This window comes from Marmota monax, unplaced genomic scaffold (genome assembly GCF_021218885.2).
Source record: "Marmota monax isolate L192 unplaced genomic scaffold, Marmota_monax_Labrador192_F-V1.1 WCK01_AAM20220418_F8-fsc00063, whole genome shotgun sequence".
Lineage (NCBI taxonomy): Eukaryota > Metazoa > Chordata > Mammalia > Rodentia > Sciuridae > Marmota > Marmota monax.
This window is the reverse complement of record NW_026693726.1, coordinates 8774091-8795879: the sequence shown is the minus strand read 5'-3', so window position 1 is coordinate 8795879 and position 21789 is coordinate 8774091. Positions and strand designations below refer to the sequence as shown.

General features: G+C 35.3%; 1 protein-coding gene across 8 annotated transcripts in view; it reads left to right on the top strand.

The window, feature by feature from the left end:
* The window catches only part of Asph (aspartate beta-hydroxylase), a 216223-nt gene that overhangs the window by 26799 nt on the left and 167635 nt on the right, over positions 1–21789 (top strand). For 3 of the 8 annotated variants that reach the window (XM_058584428.1, XM_058584427.1, XM_058584426.1), the window contains exons 2-4: positions 9692–9841; positions 11090–11134; positions 12598–12666. In XM_058584428.1, the coding sequence (XP_058440411.1) occupies positions 9692–9841; positions 11090–11134; positions 12598–12666 (264 nt within the window). Of the gene's footprint in view, positions 1–1937; positions 2971–9691; positions 9842–11089; positions 11135–12597; positions 12667–21789 lie in introns of those variants that run through there. The other 5 variants (XM_058584430.1, XM_058584429.1, XM_058584431.1 and 2 more) reach the window with 5 other exon arrangements.

Genomic DNA, 21789 nt, shown 5'->3' with positions numbered 1-21789 from the left:
AAAAAATATCAAAATAAAAATAGGCTAGGATGACCAGGCACTCGGGTTAATCCATATTTTAGCATGGCTGTAGCTCATTTATAGCCACCAGATAGAAACCCATATGGAAGGTGAGTGTTTTCCAAAAACAGTCCCAGGTTTTCAGCTTAAGCAGCGGGCGGGCTTCATAGAAGTGCTGTTGGGATTTAGAACATTGGAGAGGATAGGAGAGGAGGCAGGTCAGTACTTGTCATGGCTGTGCTGAGCTTGAGGATTAATTTGTTGTTCCGGTAGGACACTGAAAAGTCAGATATGTGGTTTGAGCCCAAAGGAGAGAAAAATTTCAGCCCTACAGATAGTAGTTGACATCACCTAGGAAGTGGCATAGGACCAAGCTTATGGAATGTCTGCACTTCACAGTCAGCTAGAGGAGAGTCACTCAGCAAAGAGGACTTGGAATCAAAAACTCCAAACGCAGATGTAAATGTCAGATGATTCCAAAGTCATCAGAGTCAAGGGAAGAGAATATTCACAAAAGGTGGAGAATTGTGCTAAGAGGTCAAGTAAGATGAGGACAGAATGTTTTCTCTTGGCTTTAATGACATGGAAATCATTGGTGTGACATTACAGCTACTGCCTGGGAGTCATGGGAAGAAGCCAGATGGCAGCCCACAGGTTGTAAGGAGTGAGTGGGAGGGTAGAAAATGAAAGTGACATCATTGTTCTTTTGAGAATCAGATCTGTGAGAGGAAGGAGAAAGACAGAGCAGGGGCCAGCCCTTAGCTTATGTAAAGACAGTGAGAATGAAGGTGTAAGGGTGAGAGAGGGCAAGTGCCAAGAGCCAAGGAGGGGCAGGCTAGCTGGAGAATTAGGAGGAGAGAAGGAAATAGGTACAGGTGAGTACTGGTTTGTGTGGTTGGCAGTGTACAGTCAAGGCAGTTCCCCATTAATTGTTCTGTTCTTTCTTTGAAGTAAAAGGCTATGATAGTTTTTGAGTATAAGTTGGAATAGTTAAGGGCAAGAAGTCTGAAATAGTTTTTGTGCACAATTGGAAAGTGAATGTTTTAGAGAAGTGTGGTAGTCTTGACAGGCAGTTCTGAGCCTAGTTGAAGTTGGCTGCACTGTGTCCTCTTTCTGATTTTCTTCAGTGTGTCCATCTGCCCTTGCTATCATGAAGACCATGAATAGTGGTGTTCTCCCAATGAGACTGTCATGGCAGACTGATACCATAAAAAGAGAAGTAAGAGAGTTTAGTGAGCCAGGGAGGAATTTAAACAAGGAACTATGTACTTTCAGGTGGATATGGAAAAAAGTGAAGGCAGGAAGTGATAAAGGGTGTATTGAGCAGCTTCTAGTTACTATAGGGAAAAACCTGAGGCAATTATAAAGAGAAAAAAAAGTTTATCTTCACTCATGGTTCTAGAGGTTGCAGTTATCTTAAACCTGGCAAGTGGTTCATTACCATTTCCTGTTTTAGCATGCACTAACTTTTAAATTTATTATTATTATTTTTATTTGTGGTACCATTGAATTTAACCTAGGGGTGCTTAACCACTGGGCCACATCCCCAGCCCTCTTTAAAAAAAAATAAAAGTCTTGACACAGGGTCTCTCTAAATTTCTTAGGGCTTGCTAAGTTGCTGAGGCTGACTTTGAACTTGTAAATCCTCCTGCCTCAGCCTCCCGAGTCGCTGGGATTATAGGTGTGTGCCGCAAAGCCTGGCCCAAACACTAACTTTCGTGGGATAGATTCTGGAGGGGAGACGGGGAATGACTTATGGTCAGAGGATGACAAAGCACTTGTCAGTTTTCTCTAGTTGTCCCTGATCCTAGTTCACCCCGTCCCACATCTAGGTCGTCAAATATTGGCACCTTAGGTTGCTGACTCTTCTTCAGGGCATTTAAGTGTTAAATTTACCTTTGAAACCTTCAACTGGGTAAAAAAAAAAAAAATTAAAGACTTATAAACAGCTTTGAAAGGCTGCTACCTTGCTCTAGATACTATTTGTGCAAAATTAATTTCATATACTCATCAGAGCTCTAATGTGAACTGCTAATCTTAGATCAGTGAAAAAATGGTATTAAAATTGGGCTGATTTTTATTTCCCAAAAGAGAATATTTGGAGATGGGGTTGGGGAGAAGTAGAAAAGAAATCAGAATGTGGTTGTGTAATCTCTTTCCAGTTTTCTTTTTGAGATGGTGTTTCCTAGGTCACTTCTCCTACTCCTGAAGATTTCTGACATTCTGTGTCCCTTCCTCCTAGCCTCCCCACTATTCCTTTCCCTTCCTCCAACCCTTTCCTCACAGCCCTTCTTCTCCCATGAAATATTTTTGTGGGGTTGCTTTATTTTTTTGCTGTTGGAGGAACTATTCCTGAGATAGTAATGCTGTGTGTCAGAATTCTAGAGCATTGATTATTTCTTACCATTTATGGTTCGGTTGGATTCAGAGAAGCTAAGCTGATAGTCTTGTAGGCATTTGATTAAGATTCCGAAGGGCCAAATAGAGCAGTTTCTGGGCTTGGGGCCACATTAGAACTCATTTCGGTTGTGAAGGATTTGGTGTTTGGGCCAAAGCTATTGAATCCTGTGTCCAAGAAAACAAAACTGGTAGCACAGTTTGTTCTCTTTCACTTTCTCCAGTAGGCTTAATTTTTTTAGAGGTTGGAATTAGGAGGAGATAGGACCATCTGAGAAAGGAATCCATCCCCTAAGTGGGGAGAGGCCGCAGGATTGTCAGGAGCGCATTTCAGCTTGAGTGATTAGCAGCATTTGCCACGAGGAAAAGGCCTCTAAAAATAACTGGTGAGCAGAGCTTGCAGTCAGGTCCAATTTCAGCTCTGGAGCCCGTGGCCATGCAGGAGTTGGCCATTCCAGAGCCTAGGAGGGAAGGGCATGCAGTGTGCCTGATACCTGCTGGAAATACTTTGATTTTTCTTTCTCAACATATATTTTTCATGGATTGAAGAAACCAAAATGGCTGAAGATAAAGGTATATTTTTGTTTGTTTGAGGTTTTTGAATCTGGCTTTATTTTCAGTGTTGCTCTGTTCAAACATTTTTGGCTAAGCGTTTTGACTGTGTCTTCTTTATTTTCTCTTGAATTCCTGGAACCATTGACTTTTTGTAGTGGTTGAATTTTTCATGGAATAATTTGTCTTTAATCTGAATATATATATTGGTACTTTAAGATTATCTTTTAATATTTTCTATTATCAGAGACCACATTTTGAAAACTGCAAAAAATATATAATCAGTTCTCCTAAGTCTTATATAAGTTAATTATAATGAATTCAAAGAATTGCGTGCATTCTGATTTCATATAAATTGACAGGATACACAAGTCCCATCTTGTATAAATGAGGAGACTTAAGTTGGTTCAAGCAAAGACTTACCAAATATGGAAACTGACCTACTTACTTGTGAAGCCGATAATAAATGCAAAAAAAAAAATATAGAATTTTGTTTTTTCTAAATTGAATCTTTAACTTTCATGTATTCTTTAATGATCTATTGATTTTACTTTTATGTGTGTGTGTGTGTATATATATATATATATATATATTTTTTTTTTTTTTTTTTTTTGCTTTACTTTGTGAAGATTATCTTTCCATTAATTCGAAGCAGACTATAATGACTCATGTTGTTGACAATTTATATAATAAAAAACTGGACATGTGAAGATTGAATCTAACTCTCATCTGAGGAAACAGCATCCGAGAGGATTATACTACTAGGCTAGATTATAGGAGCTTCCCCACCTTGAATGCTTTTGTGAATAATTGGTTAGAATGGGTCACTTGACTAATCTGACAGGTGCTTTACTCCACGAAGAATAACATGATATAATATACCCGACTTTTATTTCTTTAGAAGATGTTTCTCCACCTCTACATGGATTTTGTAACCTATATAGTTGGAGAAAATCAGTAGTTACTTCTTTAATAGTTATAGATTCCCAAAAGGTGATATTTTTATTTATTTATATGTTGTGCTGAGGATTGAATCCAGGGCCTCACATATGCTAGGCGAGCGCTTTAACACTGAGCCACAACCCCAGCCCAAGGTGACATTTTTTATCATGGAAAGATGACAGTTGATGAGATTCTTGATGTTTTTTTATGTTGTTTTAAAAACTCCCAAATACATACTTGAAGCCCAGTGATGTGGTGCATGCCTGTAATCCCTGCAACTAGGGAAGGATGACAAATTGAAGTCCAGCCTCAGCAACTGAGCAAGACCCTGCTCAAAAAAAAAAAAAAAAAAAAAAAAAAAAGTGCTGAGAATATAGCTAGTGGTTGAGCACTCTGGGTTCAATCCCCAGTATTTTCCCCTGAAAAAAAAGCATAATTGATCTGTACATATGAAATCTCTAATCTCTAATATTAATAGAAACTTTTAAATGATTTATAATTTATTCAACAGTAGATCAGTTAGTGATTGATAACCACTGAGTTGCAGAATCATTTCTATTTTCCCTTTCCTCAACCAAATAAGTAAAATTAGTCATCATCCTAGCTCAGTCTTCATTTAGGAGACTCTTCTTTTTGGACTATTGGGCTCAACCACTGAGCCACATCACATCAATATCTTTATTTTATTTATTTATATGTTGTGCTGAGAATTGAACCCAGGGCCTCACATATGCTAGATGAGTGCTATGGTAATTTTTGCTGTTTAGTAGTATGTGAGAATATTTTCTAATTTGGAGATCATATGATTTTGCTAAGACACTGCCATATTCTTAACTCCAGTAAAATTTTTGACCAGTTCTTAGGGATACAGTGGCTTCAGTTTGAACATAGAACCAGAAAATGAAATGGAGATTTTTTTATTTTTATTTTTTTTATTTCTAAAATTTTCAATTTAATATTTTTGAACCATGGTTGACCACAGGTAATTGAAACCATAGAAAATAAAATCATAGCTAATGGACTGCAGTTGGGATTTTAGAGTATGTAGTCTTTTTAGACTTGCTTCTTTCACTCAGCAATATGCATTTAAATTGTTTCCATATCTTTTTCATGGTTCATTTGTTTTTAGTATTGGAAAATATTCCATTATCAGGATGTACTATGGTGTATTTATCCATTCACCTACTAAAGGACATCTTGATTGCTTCCAAGTTTTGGCAATTGCGAATAAAGCTGTTCTTTGTACGTACACACATTTTAAACTCCTTTGAGTGAATATCGAGGAATGTGATTACACGGACACGTATTTAGTTTTATAAGAAACTGCAAAACTGTCTTCCAAAGTGGCTATGCAATTTTTCATTCCCATGAGTAATGGGTAAGTATTTCTTCCTGTTACTCCACATCCTCACCAGCATTTTGTGTTGTCAATGTTTTGGAATTTGTCCTCTCTAATAAGTTTATAATCGTGTCTTATTTTTGTTTGCAACTTCCTAATGGCCAATGAAAATATGCCATTGTTGAATGTCTTTCATAATCTTACTTGCCATCTGTATGTCTTCTTTGGTGATGTGTGTTTAGATCTTTTGCTCATTTTTTTTTTTTTTAAAGAAAGAGTGAGAGAGTGAGAGAGAGAGAGAGAGAGAGAGAGAGAATTTCAATATTCACTTCCTTTAATCTTCGGCGGACACAACATCTTTGTCTGTACGTGGTGCTGAGGATCGAACCCGGGCCGCACGCATGCCAAGCGAGCGCGCCACCGCTTGAGCCACATCCCCAGCCCTAGATCTTTTGCTCATTTTTAAATTGAGTTATTTCTATTTATGGGGGAGCTGCCAGGGAATGAACTCAGGAGCACTCGACCACGGAGCCACATCAACAGCACTATTCTCTATTAGGGTGTCACTGAGTTGCTTAGTGCCTCACTGTTGCTGAGGCTGGGTTTGAACTTGCAGTCATCCTAGATCAGCCTCCCAAGCCTCTGGGATTATAGGCATGTGCCACCAAGCCTGGCCAACTTGGGTTATTTCTTACTGTTGAAGTTGGTGTTTTTTTTTTTTTTTTCTTAGTTACACATGACAGTATATTTTGACATATTTGTACAAACATGAAGTATGTCTTATTCTAATTAGGATCCCTCCAGTCTTGTGGATGTACATGATATGGAAATTCATTGTGGTGTATTCACATATGTCATAGGGAAGTTACATCAGATTCTTTCCACTGTCTTTCCTATTCCTAACCTCCCTCCCTTCCCCTTCATTCCCTTTTCTCTAATCCACTGAACTTCTATTCCCCACTCCCCTTGTGGTTTTTCTTGGTTTTATTCTGATCTTAGAATATAGGAACAATTATTAGATGTTCTTTTAGAATACCTTTGTGACAAAGTACTGGTTTCAGGTTTACTTGGGGAGTTTTAAGCCCTCATGAAGGGTTTTTTTTACTGTGCTCTTTTTGTTTTAATTGGGTAGAAACTGATCTGCCCTTTGGGACTGGGCACATCATATTTACAGAGGGACATATCAGGAGTGTTATTTGCTGTCAAGAGTTCCCTTAAAAAGCTCTCTCTTAAAAGAGACTCCCTTTTGTATGATTTAATATTTGATTCCTTTAGGAAGTAAGCAAGTATTAACAGTAACCTGTTTAATAATGCTAGAGTAATGAATCATTTATATGACATTGGAATAGAATAAAATATTGCTAATTTGGTATTCTAGCTCAGTATCATGTACCTTTTACTGCAGTAAATCTATTTGATAAGCTATTTTGCATGGAAGTCTAAGATTGTGCATTTCTTGTGTTCCTAAACAGATTAAAATGATGTTTTAATGACAACCAATGTGAGTATGGGTTATTATCTTCTATTAAAGATTATTGTAAGGATGGTTAAGAGGCTTGCCTGTGGGCTCTGATAAAAAAAAAATAAAAATGGCCTCCTACCACTACACTGTTCTTGTGTCTTTTCTGTTCCCTTTGTAGCCCTACTACCCTCTACCAGCACTGTCTTTCTTTAAATCATTGGGTCAGGTTTTCTCTAAAGTCTCTAGATTCTAGAGTTTGTGCAGTTTTAAGTGTTTAGAATCATGTCTAAAACAGATTCTAGGTAAAAGTGTGTTCTCTGCTACATATTTGGCTTTTTCTTCCCTCCTGCTTCCAATTCCTCAATAAATTACACAAATATCACCTACTTGGATAAATGATACTTTACTTTTGAGAATCTCAGAAGTTTCCTCCCCCAATTCTGGTTTAAGAAAAAGAGAGAAGCCGGGCACTGAGGAGAGAGCCTGTCATCTCAGCTACTCAGGAGGCCCAGGCAGGAGGGACACATGAGCCCAAGAGTTTGAGGCCAGACTATGGAACATACCATGGCAAGACTTTGTCTCAAAAAAAAAAACAAAAAAAACCCACAAAGAATAACAACCAAACCAAAACACAAAACCACACACTAGCAAAATAAAAAACAAGAAAGAAAAATGGAAGAGTTGACCTTTGAATTCAAGATATTGTTTTATTAGTTGTTACATTTTATACTTATTTTAAATAATATTCATTCTGGCTGTGCTTTTTTTTTTAATTTTTTTTTTTAGTTGTAGATGGAGACAATATCTTTATTTTATTTATTTTTATGTGGTGCTGAGGATCGAGTCCAGTGCCTCACACGTGTAAAAATCATATCATGTCTGATACATGCATGCTGAATAAATATACTAAATAAAGGAATTAAAGTATGAGCTATTTTTTTTTTCAGCTTTCCTATTTTTCAGTTAAGGAGGAACACAAGAGTTTGGTGTCAGTTAAAAAATGTGCAACAGTTGATAAGAGAAAAACAGTTTTACTGCAGTTCTAATTTAAATTTGGCTTTTAGAAGCAGTAAGTAGCCAAGGAAGGGAATTCTTAGTTATTAATCATGATTGCTTCATGTTTGGAAGTAAATGTGTATTCAGAAGGCATGATTATACTTAGTATTGTATGCAAGTGGATGTTATGTTATATAAAAATAAGGCATTTTTGATACAGTCTTAAGAAAAATGTCTTTATTCATAAAAGTTAAAAAACTTAAACATACTTCACTGTTGATGAATTTGTCCCCATAGAAGCCAACCTCCTTTTTTTTCTTTAACTTTTAAAATTCTAGTGGCAATTTATTTTGTATCATTCTTTTTATAATTTATATCCTGGAGATACATAAAAACTGGAAATCATACTTTTCCCTACCAACATTTCCAAAAATTTCACCCAGATTCCCTTTCCTGTGTCTGTGATCTGATAATGAAACAAGGAAGCTTATTTTAAGTTGATTTAATATGCAATAATGTAACCTTAGTTCAGCAAGTACTTTTAATATGTAAATTGTGTTTTCCTATAGACAGTTTTTACACAAAGTTGGTAGTAGGGTCTTGTGAAATCATGGAAGTTGGCTCACTTGATATGGATCCAGGAGCTCAGCCTGTGGATGTTCTCATGTGGTGCTGCTAGTTCTCTGCAGCTGTGCTGCTGACCTCAGGCCAGTCCCTTTACCTTTGTTCTATAAACATGCTTATTTTTGTCTTCTCTCCCAGTACCTCTCCACCAGGCACTGCCCCAGGTAGGAAACATGTGGAAATATTTGGGGGTGTTTTTGTTTGTCATATTCTGGGACCTACTTACTTGGGTCCAGGGGAAACTGGGGTTGTGAGATATCTTGCAATATGAAGAGTGGTCACATGGGACCAGCACTGTCCTGTTAAAACATCCAGAAGCACCCTCTGCAGAAACATGGACAAGTCTCTGTGAGGACAGGTGCAGCAGCCCATGAACCCCCCCACAGAGGGTCTGTGTGCTGCACAGATTCGAGGCAGTGTCCCATTTGTAAATCTTTCCTTTTCACACCTGGCATTTTGGCAGGTGATATGATCTTTTTATTTATTAATATTTACATAATATGTATCGCATTCCTTTTAAGGAAAATGTGTGTATGGTAGGTTTTCCTCTTAAGAACAATATTGACTGTTTTTAAAGCTATCATTTGGCTTTCATGGTTTCTGTTTATTTATGACTGTTAGAAGAATATTTCCAAAAGAATAGAGCATGCTAAACATACTGAGTGTGATAAATGACACCGGGTGGACAGTGGTTTACAAAGCTGTTTCCTGTATTGCAACCAGTTGTGAATGAACCTTTTCCTGCTTCACAGGGCCCAGTGGACTCTATAAAGAAGGATAGAATTTTGCTGTTTTGCTTTTCTTTGTTCCTGTTATATATTTCTGTAGTTTCCTTCTTCCTTCATTTTCCCTCTGTCTGCCTGCCTGCCTGTCTGCCTGTCTCTGTCTCTCTCTGTCCTCCCCACCCACTCAGAATACAGAGTAGCTGTGGGTAGGGGATTATTTTCTTCTGCAACCACTGGTTTTAAGATTCTACAGAAACTAAATACAAACATAGCAAAAGGTCTGGCTACATTTTTATGATTTCATTATGTTGTTTGTATGCTCGATACTTTGAAGGAGGTTTTATGCAGGTGGTTTTGGTAACTTGGAAGCGAGGTATATGTTATATCAATATAATAATTTAAAAATAATGAGCTCATCAGTAGTTTATTTGTTCTATTTCAAAATTACGGTTTTCTGTACATGGCCTTAAGTCTAGGAAGAAGCATTTCTGTTTTCAAAACCTTTTATTTTGTGTCGCATGTTTGGAGAATTTAAGTGAAAACTTTTTTTGAAATGATTGACTGTCAAATAACTGTAAGTAACTCAGCGTGAAGAGAGGTGTTCAATGAAATGTTTTCTTCCATGGTGACATTTTTACTTCTATTTCTAAACAGAGACAAAGCATGGAGGACACAAGAATGGGAGGAAAGGAGGACTTTCTGGAAGCTCCTTTTTCACTTGGTTTATGGTCATTGCCTTGCTGGGAGTTTGGACATCAGTAGCCGTTGTTTGGTTTGATCTTGTTGATTACGAGGAAGTTCTAGGTAAGAATTGTGATATGGTTTCTTACATGAATTTGTAAAAGGGTAGGTGACATCCCTTAGTCATCGTGAAGGTTTGTTATTATCTTTATGGTACTGTTCATTTTGGTTCTGAATTGGTACTGAACCATTTATTCAGTGGTTCTCCATAGGATGAAGCAAGAGGGAATGTTACCAGGATTACCTCAGTGGCTTTTGAACTTTATTAAAAAAAAAAAAAAAGATTGGGCTGGAGTTGTGGCTCAGTGGTAGAGTGCTCGCCTAGCACGTGTGAGGCACTAGGTTCGATCCTCAGCACCACGTAAATGTAAAATAAAGATATTGTGCCCACCTAAAACTAAAAAAATAAATATTTTTTTTAAAAAAGGCTTTGTAGTATTTGAATAGTACACATAGTTTCATCAGAATGAGTTTTATCAAACTCGTTCTTGCTACATGTTGTGCTTTATACTTTCTATTCAGGTTTATTTATGTTATGGATTTTTAAAATTCTTGATCATGAACCACTGAATTTACTTAAGGATCTATGAACAGCATAACCACACAGTTTGAGAAACCCTTCTTCAGAGAGGATTTTCAAAGCACCCCCACCTGTGTCTGTTGGGGGAAGTACCTGTGTAAAAGTGTGCGTGTCCTGGGACAGGTGTGTGGACGTGACTGTGAGTGGATGGCTGTGGTCTGTATACTACTCTGAGGATGGTGCTGTGGTACTTGTGATCGTGCTCCCCTTTTTTCTCCTTTTCTCTTCCCATAATTGCTAGTCTTTCCTGATATTCTTACATTAATAATTCTTTATCATTTTCATTGTTTTAAAAATTGAGATAAAAGTCATATAATATAAAATTCAAAATCAAATATTTGAAAATGTATCATGTATTGGTCTTTAGTATGTTAGTCACTTTGTGCAACCATCATCATTGTCCAATTCCAGAATATTTCTAATACCCTCTCCCCCCATACTTCCCCCCAACCCCTTCACTCTCAGGGCGAACACTAGCCTGTTTTCTATGTCTGGAGATTACATATAAATGGAATCATACAATATCTTTATCTTTATTGCTTGAAGGAAAGGGTCTCTAGATACATGAATAAACTAAAAGAATTTTAGTTCAGTGAGAAACTTCGGAGTAGATCTTTGTTGTCATTGGCTTACAGTACTATCCTGCTAGGGAATATATGTTAAGGAAGAGATTTTAAATATTTGTACCTTTAGACACAAGTAACAATTTTCATGTTTTTACATGCACGCAGCCAAAGCAAAGGACTTCCGTTATAACTTATCAGAGGTGCTTCAAGGTAGGCTATTGGAGATGCATTGGAACTGCACTTTTGTCAATCTCTAAAACTTCATTCTTAGTCTACTAATTTAACTATCACCTGCATCAGAGAATGTAAATGAGAGGTTCAATTTTCCCTCATAAATTTGTCAGAAGGCAAGTATTTTCTGTTTTTTTTTTTTTTTTTTTTTAATGTTATTTGAGCTTTATGCTGTATACAGCCTTGAGCTTCAGGTTTTAGGATTTCATTTTCATAGCAATAGAAATAACACATTCGTCTCTCCATTATTGTCATTACCATTTTTAATTTGTATGTGCCAAGTCAGACTTCTTTATAGCAAATGTGCTATTTTGTAGAGCACAGGGCTTTGGGAAAATAAAGAAAATTTCTGCCTGCTTTTATGCAATCTTTTAATACATACATTGTGCTAAAGAAATGGTGAAAGGGTTGACAACTCTTTTTAATGCCAGTGCTTTATTAGCATGTTGTTTAAAATATTTCTGTACAATATGTTTCTTCATAGTTACTGTCCAATGATGAATTGTCAACTATGCTGGTTTTTAGAATTTTATTTTAGGGTATTGAATATAGTAGACTCATTGAAATGCCAAACGTTCTAGTCTTCCTAATGAGGAAGGATTAAAGTCTTGAAAATACATATTTATTCTTCTTAAAATGTAAAGGTCAGTTCTTGTGGAACTGTCTTCTCAGCATATATGTTTTAAGATTTTGATTATTGATTTTTTTTTTTGCTATTTTATAGTAGATGGCCAGTGCTAATTAAGTTTTTAAGTAGGATAACCATTAAATTTTACTTTGTAGTTTCAGGAAGCCTCCAGTTTTATAGCCTTTATTTCCAGAACAGTTTCCCCCCCCCCCCAGTTAAGATTGATTCATGATATTTTTGTTGTGAATCATTATTGAAAAATATGAAAGTAACTATCCTCATTTTCAGCAATAATACTCCATGCTGACTTATTTGCTGTATTATATGTAGTCTATACTTAATAGTCTGTATTTGAGGATTGGTTGTTTTTTTTTTGTTTGTTTTTTTTTGCTTCAAGTATTTATAGTGTGATGAAGTTTCACACTTTAAAAACATCAAATTTTATGTAACTCAAAAATGGGTTGGAATTTTTTTTATACATGTTCAAAATTTTATCCAAAACATTTTTAGCAATATAAATGAAGGTTCTGAAGTGATTATATCAAGGTACGGTGAAACCTTTAAGAAAAATATTATCCCAGTTATATGTCTTAGAATTTGTGAGGTGAATAATTTCTGGATCTCTAAATGATTTGCCCAACAATTTTAGGTAAGATATTCACATTGCATTGGTTTGCAGTATTAAAAGTATAAATTACCAGAATTGGCTGGGAACATTTATTTATAATGGTATGAAGGACTACAATAAGGATGATACCTTACTAAATTTGTTTTCCCTTTTGTTCCTACACCCATCATCTCTCTCCTATTGTAGGAAAACTGGGAGTCTATGATGCTGATGGGGATGGAGATTTTGATGTGGATGATGCCAAAGTTTTATTAGGCAAGTACACCTTTTATTTATTTTTTTGTTAGTAGTAATAAAATACTGGAAACGAGAATATTTTTGTTTTAATAATATCTACATTGGTTATAAACATTTTATGGAAGATATTATGCCACTTAAATGGTACATTCCATTTTTGCTCAGAGGTTGTGACTTTATTTTTCTATTAAAACTCTGACATTTCAATTTACTTTTACAAGTAAATAAGTATATAACTTTTTCACACACATTTTTTAGTAAGTATAATTTAATTTGTGTTTTTAGACTGAAAGCACTTTATATTCTGAACCTAATATTTGAAGATATAGTGTACTAGTTTGTTTTCAAAGATGGTAATCATAGTCATTCTTAACATCATTTGACATAATTCTCTTCCACTTGAAAATGTAAATTTCTAAAGGCTTACATAAACTCATTTTGAAATGGAATTGTGGTAGTAAACATCTTAAAAAGCTTAGGCATATTTTAAAAATAACATTAAGATATGAACTAGTGGTCTTTTGACTAAGTTTCCTCATTTTGAAAATTTTGAACTCTGCATTTTCTATCATCAATTCACCTGTTTTTAATCATTGAGCAGTTTCTTCTAATAAAAAAGATGTGGTATTCTTCTTCCATTTGTTTTAAAATGCTGTCTTCTAGAAAGAACAGTGCTGATTTTAATATGCAAATTTAACACAATCTGCCTAGGTGAGATATATAGTTCTGCTTTTAAACAGCATGATTTCCTTTGTCTTATGAAGCAAAATAGTATTGAAACATCATATCCAAGTGTTTAAAAATACAATAGCTATGGTAGGATATTTCACACTAAGCTTAATGGAGTATATCTTTTTACGCACTCTATTTTGATTTTCTATGAACATGAAAAAAATGAAGTAGACTCTATTTGTAGCCAGTTAAACTGTTTTTGGTAGGTAAATTTTACCTCCTCTTAAAACAATGAATTCTAAGTATGAAAAAAGATTTTAGTTATGATTATATGTAATATACCTTCTTATTTTGACCTGTTTTAATTTATATTTTCTTATTACTACTTAATGGAAATTAGTATTTGCTACTTTTAGTGAAACATACTATAAAATTTCCATGAAATTTGTTCTTCCGACTTAACCTTAATGGAATTGTCTATGTAATTCTATTGCATATCTAGAGTTTCTGTACATACGTTAAATCTTCAGATTGCTCTAACTTTAGGCATGTGAAAAAGATAGTTATGTAGAACTTTACATATCAAGATTATGGTAATTTGCTTGCTCTAAGTGGTTTATTATTCCAAACATTACTTTAATTTATGAATTCTGAATCATAGAACTTTTTATTTAAAAATTTAAAAATAACTTCATATGGGTCAAATTCCCTTCTTTTAAAATCATCTCCTTATCTACTGTATTTTATTGATTTTTTTTTAAATTAATAATTTGATTTTTTAGCATATGCTAGATTCCAAAAGCTTCTTCCCTCTGATATTTTTAACCAATCACTAAAAGATTAATTAAATGTCACTCTGAGAATTACTATTTGCAGGTAGATGCATGTGGCTTGTGCAAATGAAAACTTGTCTTCACCACTGAGATTCTACCTCTACGTACATAAGAATTAGGTACATAGAGGTAGAATCTCAGTGGTGAATCTCAGTGTTCATTTTGATAATTTGACTAATAATAAACAAAGAAAGATAAAGAAATTACATTATATGTAATGTCCATAGTTAGCTTGTGGCTTTTGTCAAAATGAAACAAATCAAATGCAAACTGTCAGGCTCACTATCACCTCTGACTTTAGTTCTATACTGTTTGAATTCTCTGCATGGAATACAACCTTAACTTGAATTGAAATCAGTGGTTAGAGTTCTTCTCTTCTGGTAAGTGAGGTAATTGTAGCTCAGCAGTTACTGGCTGTTGACTTCAAAGATAGAACCTGGTGAAAATTTGGGGACCACAAATACTTCAGTGGGCTCTGTATTATCAGAAAGAGGTCATGGAGGTGCAAATGCAGTGAGTATGTACCCCAGAGAAGCCAGGGTTCCTGGCTCCATTCTCACTAGGGTGATCCTGAGAAGGGCTGAGCTGAAACCTTAAGGGTTCAAGCTTTGGATTAAAGCCTAAGGAGTCCAAGGGGAGGGAGGATGGTAGAAGAGACTGGGGAGAGCTTGGCATGGCAGCTGTAATAATAGTTGAGATATATTGAACTATCTTAGGTTTGGTGTTTATTTAATAAATATTCTTTTTCTCGATTCTTCAGTCTGCACATATCTAAATCATTTCAGTTTGTGGAAATGTACACTTTCATGTTTATATTTCTTTAACATTTTAAGGTTTGGCTTTTCTTGTAAAATATGAAAAGAGAAATACATGGGTAAATCAAGATTTATAACCATCATTAATTTTATTACTTTATTATTTCTGTCTAAGGCCTTTCTGATATACTTTGACAATATACTAAGCCTGTTCTTGATTACAATGTTTCCTATTTTTGTGGTCAAATAATCAAAAATAAAAGTATGTTTGATTTTCGTTTGGATTATTGAAAACTACATTGCTCAGAGATGTGTTTTGTAAAAACTTGTTTCCCACATAAAATCAACATGAAATATTCTAGGACTAAATGCTGAGAATAAATCTTCTCAGAGTGACAGCACATAAGATTGCACTGCTGTCCTCTTGTCCTGTGACTAGCACCTCGCTGGGACAAAATAGAAGGCTGCATACAATTCCCAGAACTTTGGTAAAGGTTTGTGGACTGGATGGATGCATGATCGAGCTTGAGAAAGAAGACCAGAGTTTGTCTAGCCAAAGGCATCGACACCCTGCTCTTTCATTGGAGCCACCCTTAGAGGTGAAGTAGGAATTACATACCCAGAATAGATTTTTTTCTTTTTTGGACTATTACTTTCAACTTTACGGCTGCTGAAAAGTTGCGTGGTTGAACAGTTTTGTTCAAATACCTCTGCATGTTTGTTGCACGCTTCAACCTGTCATACTGAAGAGCAGAACAATTTTGTTTTGTACCTAATAATTAGAAAATACGTATATTGAAAAATGAAGAAAAATAAAATGATTTTAGTAAATATGCAACTATAGTGTTTTAAGACAGGAAAAAGGGATGATGTTATTCTCACACACAAAAAAAAAATTTGGTAGAAGTGCAGATCCTGTTTACCACACCTGTCAACTGTGATGTTCAGTGAAAATGTTCTAGGCTCGGCAAAAAAATAATTTAAATACCTACTGCAATGTGTGTCCTTCCCTTCCCTGCAGCTATGGAAAGAATAACACGATGTGATTTTTTTGACTAAAACAGAGAAAATTCTCTGTAATCTTTAAAACTTAAATTGGCTGTCATACTGTTAGCCCTTACTTGTTCATCTTGATTGCTGGTAGTTGTGCCACATGGGGAAATTGTGTGTTGCCAAAGCCTTAAGTGACTGAATTGGGTGGTTACCATTAGAAAATCTCTATGGTGTGAATGTTCACATTTCTTATAAGCCAGAATGCTCCACCCTGTTTTCCTCCTCAAATTTATGAGTTCCTTGGCAGTATTGGCAGAATACTGGAGCCAAGAGACCTTTCTTACTCAAACCAGTTCTTCACAGGAAAAAACATGAACAGTAATATGCACATTAAATTCTTTCTATTAGGAGGGCCCATTGTTGCTACCAGTGTTTAAAAATGCCAGAAGTCAGTCTGCAATTGAAGCTAATTTTATGGGTGAAGGGAAGAGGAGTTTGGGATGGTCCTATTGCAAATGACTGGCTAAAGCCTTGATTGCATTTCTTATTAGTAGGCAGAGTGAATTATTAATCTTCTTATGGCCACAATTAAAGGGCCATGAATCAGTTTCCAGACTATTTTAGTTAGCCATTTTAGATGGGTGAAGATTTAAGTATTTTATCTAGGTTTCATAATTTGAGTTTATTTATACCCATTTATGGATACTATAAACAATAATCCTGTTAGTTTTGCTGGCTTCAGCATTTACCAAGTTTATTCCAGGTCCTAAGAGGAAACATTTGAGGAAACGAGTCTTTCTATTTTCAATAAGTATTTGTTGATAGATACTTATATGTGGTTGTATAATCAACTCTCCATAATATCTGGTTGGTAAGTGGGCACATTCAGCGATTGTCAGAAGTGTATATGTTTTTTTCCTGATACTGCTTCTGTTCATTCTTCCTATTACTGTCTACTGATACAATTTTGTCAGTTTTCCAATTCAAAACTCTCTAATGGGAAAGAGGCAAACCTGCTTAGGAGCTGGTAGAAATGGTGAGGATTGGTCAGATGGTGGCTGTCCTTTAGCACATAGGATTAAGAGTTGATTGCAAGGTGTGCATCTCGATCAATTTCTTTATTTTCCTAAATACCTTTTCTGTAAACCTTTGTGACCATGATGCACAGCCTTTGTAGGTCACTCTTCCTGGGCTTATTTTTCCACCTAACTGCTCTCCTTAATTTTCTCTTTCTCTCTTCCTTTATTCTTATGTAGGCCTGACCAAAGATGGCAGTAATGAAAATATTGATTCTCTTGAGGAAGTCCTTAATATTTTAGCAGAGGAAAGTTCAGATTGGTTTTATGGTTTCCTCTCATTTCTCTATGATATAATGACTCCTTTTGAAATGCTAGAAGAAGAAGAAGAAGAAAGCGAAACCACAGATGGTGTTGATGGTACGTCACAGAATGAAGGGGTTCAGGGAAAGACTTGTGTCATTTTGGATTTACATAACCAGTAACTTTGATTCAGGGACCGAAGTCACTGGCTTATGAGAACCTGGAGCAGTCTCCTCTTCTTTCCTTTACCATGGCTTACGCAGGGCTTAACGTGCAGTGGGGCAGTTGTGACCTTAAAGTTGTTACAGTCACCCATGTGATCTTGCCCAGTGCAGCTCCTCGCTAGACCCTTGCTTGGCTCCCCCCACCAATAGTGAAGAAAGTGGCATCCCTCATTCTTGTAGCTGTCTACAAAGTTCAGTGAAAACGATGTTCTTGGCAGTATAATTGGTTTCTGTATTGTTTTACCAAATTAAATTTGGAAGCTTAATAGCAAATTGTGTTGTGCTTAACCCTCCATGCTTGTCTTCCTAACACACTAGTGATGATGATTCTAATGAACTTGATTATGAAATTATATCTGGCATGATTCTTAAGTTAAATACTTCTCTGTTGGTCTTTATTAACTTGTCCAGTGTGTGAAATGATGATTCTTTAAAAAAGTTCTTATTTTTTAATCTGTAATTTGTTTAGGTTAACTGACTTGTCATACATATTTCAATGTCAAATTCTGTATTAATGGTGCTTTGAAAATAATTTAAAAATTACACCCTGTATTTGCCTTAGTGTAGTTAAGTTATTGAATTCAGATAGTAGTATGTCTGAATATTTCTGTTTACAAAGCAAAATTTATTTTTAATTTCATTTCTCAGTATATATCCAGAGAAGGTAATTTGTATTTTTTTTAAGTAGGCATATTATAAAAGAGGAAAAGTACGAATATGTATCTTAAATAATGTTGTACATATTAAAATTATTCATCCTAAATAATAGTCTTTTTCCATTTTTTTCCTTCTTTATCTTATCAGCTATTGATTTTGGCTTAGTTACAATGTGATATTTAGATTTATAAATACATCCAAGTCATTATTTGTCTTAAGAGAATAGATTTTTCCCATTAAAAAAATCTAAAGACATCTTTGAATCAGTTTTTTAAAAAACGAGTTTCATTCCATTGTAACAAAAGCAATTGTATTAGCTACATGTAAAATGGGTTTTTGAAATGGCATTTCACCTGCTTTCCCCAGGCAAAATGCTTACAGCTTGAAGGGGATAAGACCTAAGACTTTTGATTTCTGTTGCTCTTTGAAGAAGTGGTATTTCATGTTTTAAAATTTCTTTGAATGTCTCTAAAATTTTGCTTAGCCCTCTTTCTTCATAGATCTTAAAATGAAAATATTTGCATTTTAGACAATTTTGAGTCTCATTTCTACTTTTCGAATATTCCTTGTTTTTCCACATTTAATCAAATTACTTTTAAGCAAATGGATTATTCATCTATTTATTCTGAGGGGAATAGACAAATTTTTGTTTCTTGGTGATAAAATGATAGCCTGAATGAAAAAGTCTGAAATCAGAACTCTGGAATCCTTCCTCTCTGCTCACCATGTATGTGGGTCAGGGAAGACTGTCTCACTTGCTAATCTTACTAAAATAAGAGCGGCCTTTATTCTGTAGCTACTTTTAGATATGGACATGCATATTGCTCCCTGTACAGTGGTTTTTCTCAAGCTTCAATGACTATTAAGACTTTGGTTTGTCTGGCCCTCATTATTCAGGAGATAGGTTTTATTCTATCAATGTTTTTTGACAGTCAAAAGCTTCTGATTTTCAAACATACAAGTATCCACTAAGAATTACAGTGAGTGTTATTTAATAACATTGTTTCTGAAAAGTAATTCAGTCTTGGTATTTATTGTGTCTTCCATTTTGAATGCTGTGAACTATCAAAGACAAGGTTTAAATTCAAAATCAGTCTTAGGGCTGCTACTCAATGAAATTCACTTAACTAAATGAAATACTTATTAAAGCAATCTTACTTATTAATGTGTCATGACCATTAACCCTAGAAGGTGGTTTCGTTGAGAAATAATTAAATTTTTGTGTTAAAATGTTTGTAATTAATTTCTCTATGTCATGATACTAATTCATAGTCTGTATACAGAAATTAATTATGCTTTATTTTTGTAAGTGGAAAAAAAATGAAGGATGTGAGGTGATCGTTTGCCATTTATTTTGTGCCACTTCTAATTAGACAATTTGAAAAGACTCTGAGGAAGGTATGATGCAGGTAGCCAATGAACCCCTGACTTCTGTGACCTCCTTCAACTTGTCCCTAAGGTATTTTGTGTGTGTGTGAGAGAGAAAATAAAGTTGTTTGCAAAACTTTGGTATAAAATATCTTCAGCTGATCAATATGACTTTGTTTATGTTTTATTATTACATATGCTATAATTGTTAATTTTTTAGAGATTAATTTTGTAATTTTCATATAATATTTTCTCATCTCATGTCTTCTAAACTTAAGAGCTAACTTAACAATACAGCATTGTATTCTGCACATTTGAGTATTTCTGGTTATGGAATTTTAAGTCAAACAACGTTTAGCTGAGTGATTTTTCAGTTTCGAACAACTTGAAAAAACTGCAGAATATGATGTATGCTAAATGTAGTGTAGGGTCTGCTTTTTCAAATGCACTGCCATTTGTCAATTGAGAAGGCAAAGAAGTTTGATGCAAAAACGAGGCAGGGGAGTCCTGGGGATTTGTTTCCACATGGGCTTTTTTCAACTCTGATTTTGCCTGGGATATATTTGGTGTGGTTTAAGCCAGCTGCAGAAGTGTTCTCTAGGGGCTGAGCCTACTAACCCAAGGCCTGGCTATAAGCTTGCTGACTGGGCATCCTGCAGATGTCTAGGACAGGATGGAACACTGGGTGGCTCTCCTTGTTCGTCTTGCATTTGATTCTTTACCCTTTAACTTGTCTCTCTGTCTTATAGAGCATTATCCAAAGATGTAAGAATTTTTTTTTCCACTTAAATTCTGGTATGTTTTCACTTACAGTTAATTAGACAGAACACAGACTTGGCTGTGGTTAATTCTTTAGAGAATTATCAAAAGCAGATGTAGACATAGCCAGTTATTAATTTGAACACTTGACAGTCGGATCTTATGGGGATTAGTACTTTCAATGACCATTTCCAAGGAAGACTCAGGGCTAACTGGTTAAGTCTATAAACATACAGCATACTTTTTGTGATTTGGAATGTGGAATCTTGATCCATCATAATGTTTATTTGGAACACTTATAAGAATTCAGTGACTCAGACTTTATTTTTATAAATTGATTGATGGCACAGATATGCCAAATTCTCTGCCTGTTGTGGTATTCTCTGGTTGTTGAAATATCTATGGAATAATTAGTAGTAGATATCAACTAGATTGTGGACTCCTTGAACTAGATCTTAGGCTTTACTTCTATCCTTCTTCAAAGCTGATCTTAACACATGGCATTCATTAATATTTAAATAATATTAGGAGGAGGAGGAAAGACAAAGGGGAAGTACTGGGGACTGAATTAGAGCTAATTATATTCTGTGCTTTTATAATTATGTCAAAATGAATTCCATTGTTTTGTATAACTAAAAAGAATCAATTAAAGGAAGATAAAATATTGACACACAAAAAATAAATAATATTATATGCAGGTGCTAATCCCAATAATTAAGAGCCTAGGAATTCCTCATCGGATAACTGAAATACTGAGAATTTCTTAAAGCCAGCTTTAATAAGTAATAAAATTATTAGACTTTTTGTTTTTTCCAAGAGAAATGACATTTTGAAGTTCATACACTAAATTGGCTTACGGCAACAAAAGTCTTCAGGTAAGCTTCCCATTGTCTCATTGTATTTGCCTCTGTATTTTACTTTCATTCAAACTCATTTACTGAATGGAATCATTTCCTATTATTTTAGGTCTTTCATTTCCCTTATTTTCTTCCTACTCACCATAGAGGGTTGGTGGTTTGTAGCTTCTTTTTTTCCCACAAATGTTTGTAATACTGTCATTATAGCTCTTTAAGAGGAAATGGTATTGTGTCCTGACATGCATTTTACCAAGAAGACACTTCACCTCTGGAGCAACACTATGTTTAGCTCATTTGCCCGTGACTAAGGTGTTTGAGGCCTCTTTTTGGCCACGTATGATCAATTTGAAGCAATGGTAGTATTCCAGTATGGGAAGGATGAGATGAGAATCCGAGGCTCACAGTGACTCACAGTTGTCACCAGAGTATGTGGGAAGTGGCCTGAGTATAAAGTGATGCCAGCCTTCCTCTTCTAGGGCCAAGAGTTTGGCAGTTTGCAGTGGCTACTTGGGTGGGTGTCTGTAGTGGAGCCAGGATTCTAAAATCATGTCCATTCCATGTGGCGAAATCAAAAGTCCAAGCATTGTCTTAACCATCCCGGCATTTCAATTTCATAGAGGACATTTAATTTTAAAAGTATGCATGTGACAGTGGTTCATAGGCAGTTGCCAGAATAGCATAATTGACCTTTTACCTTTCGGTGA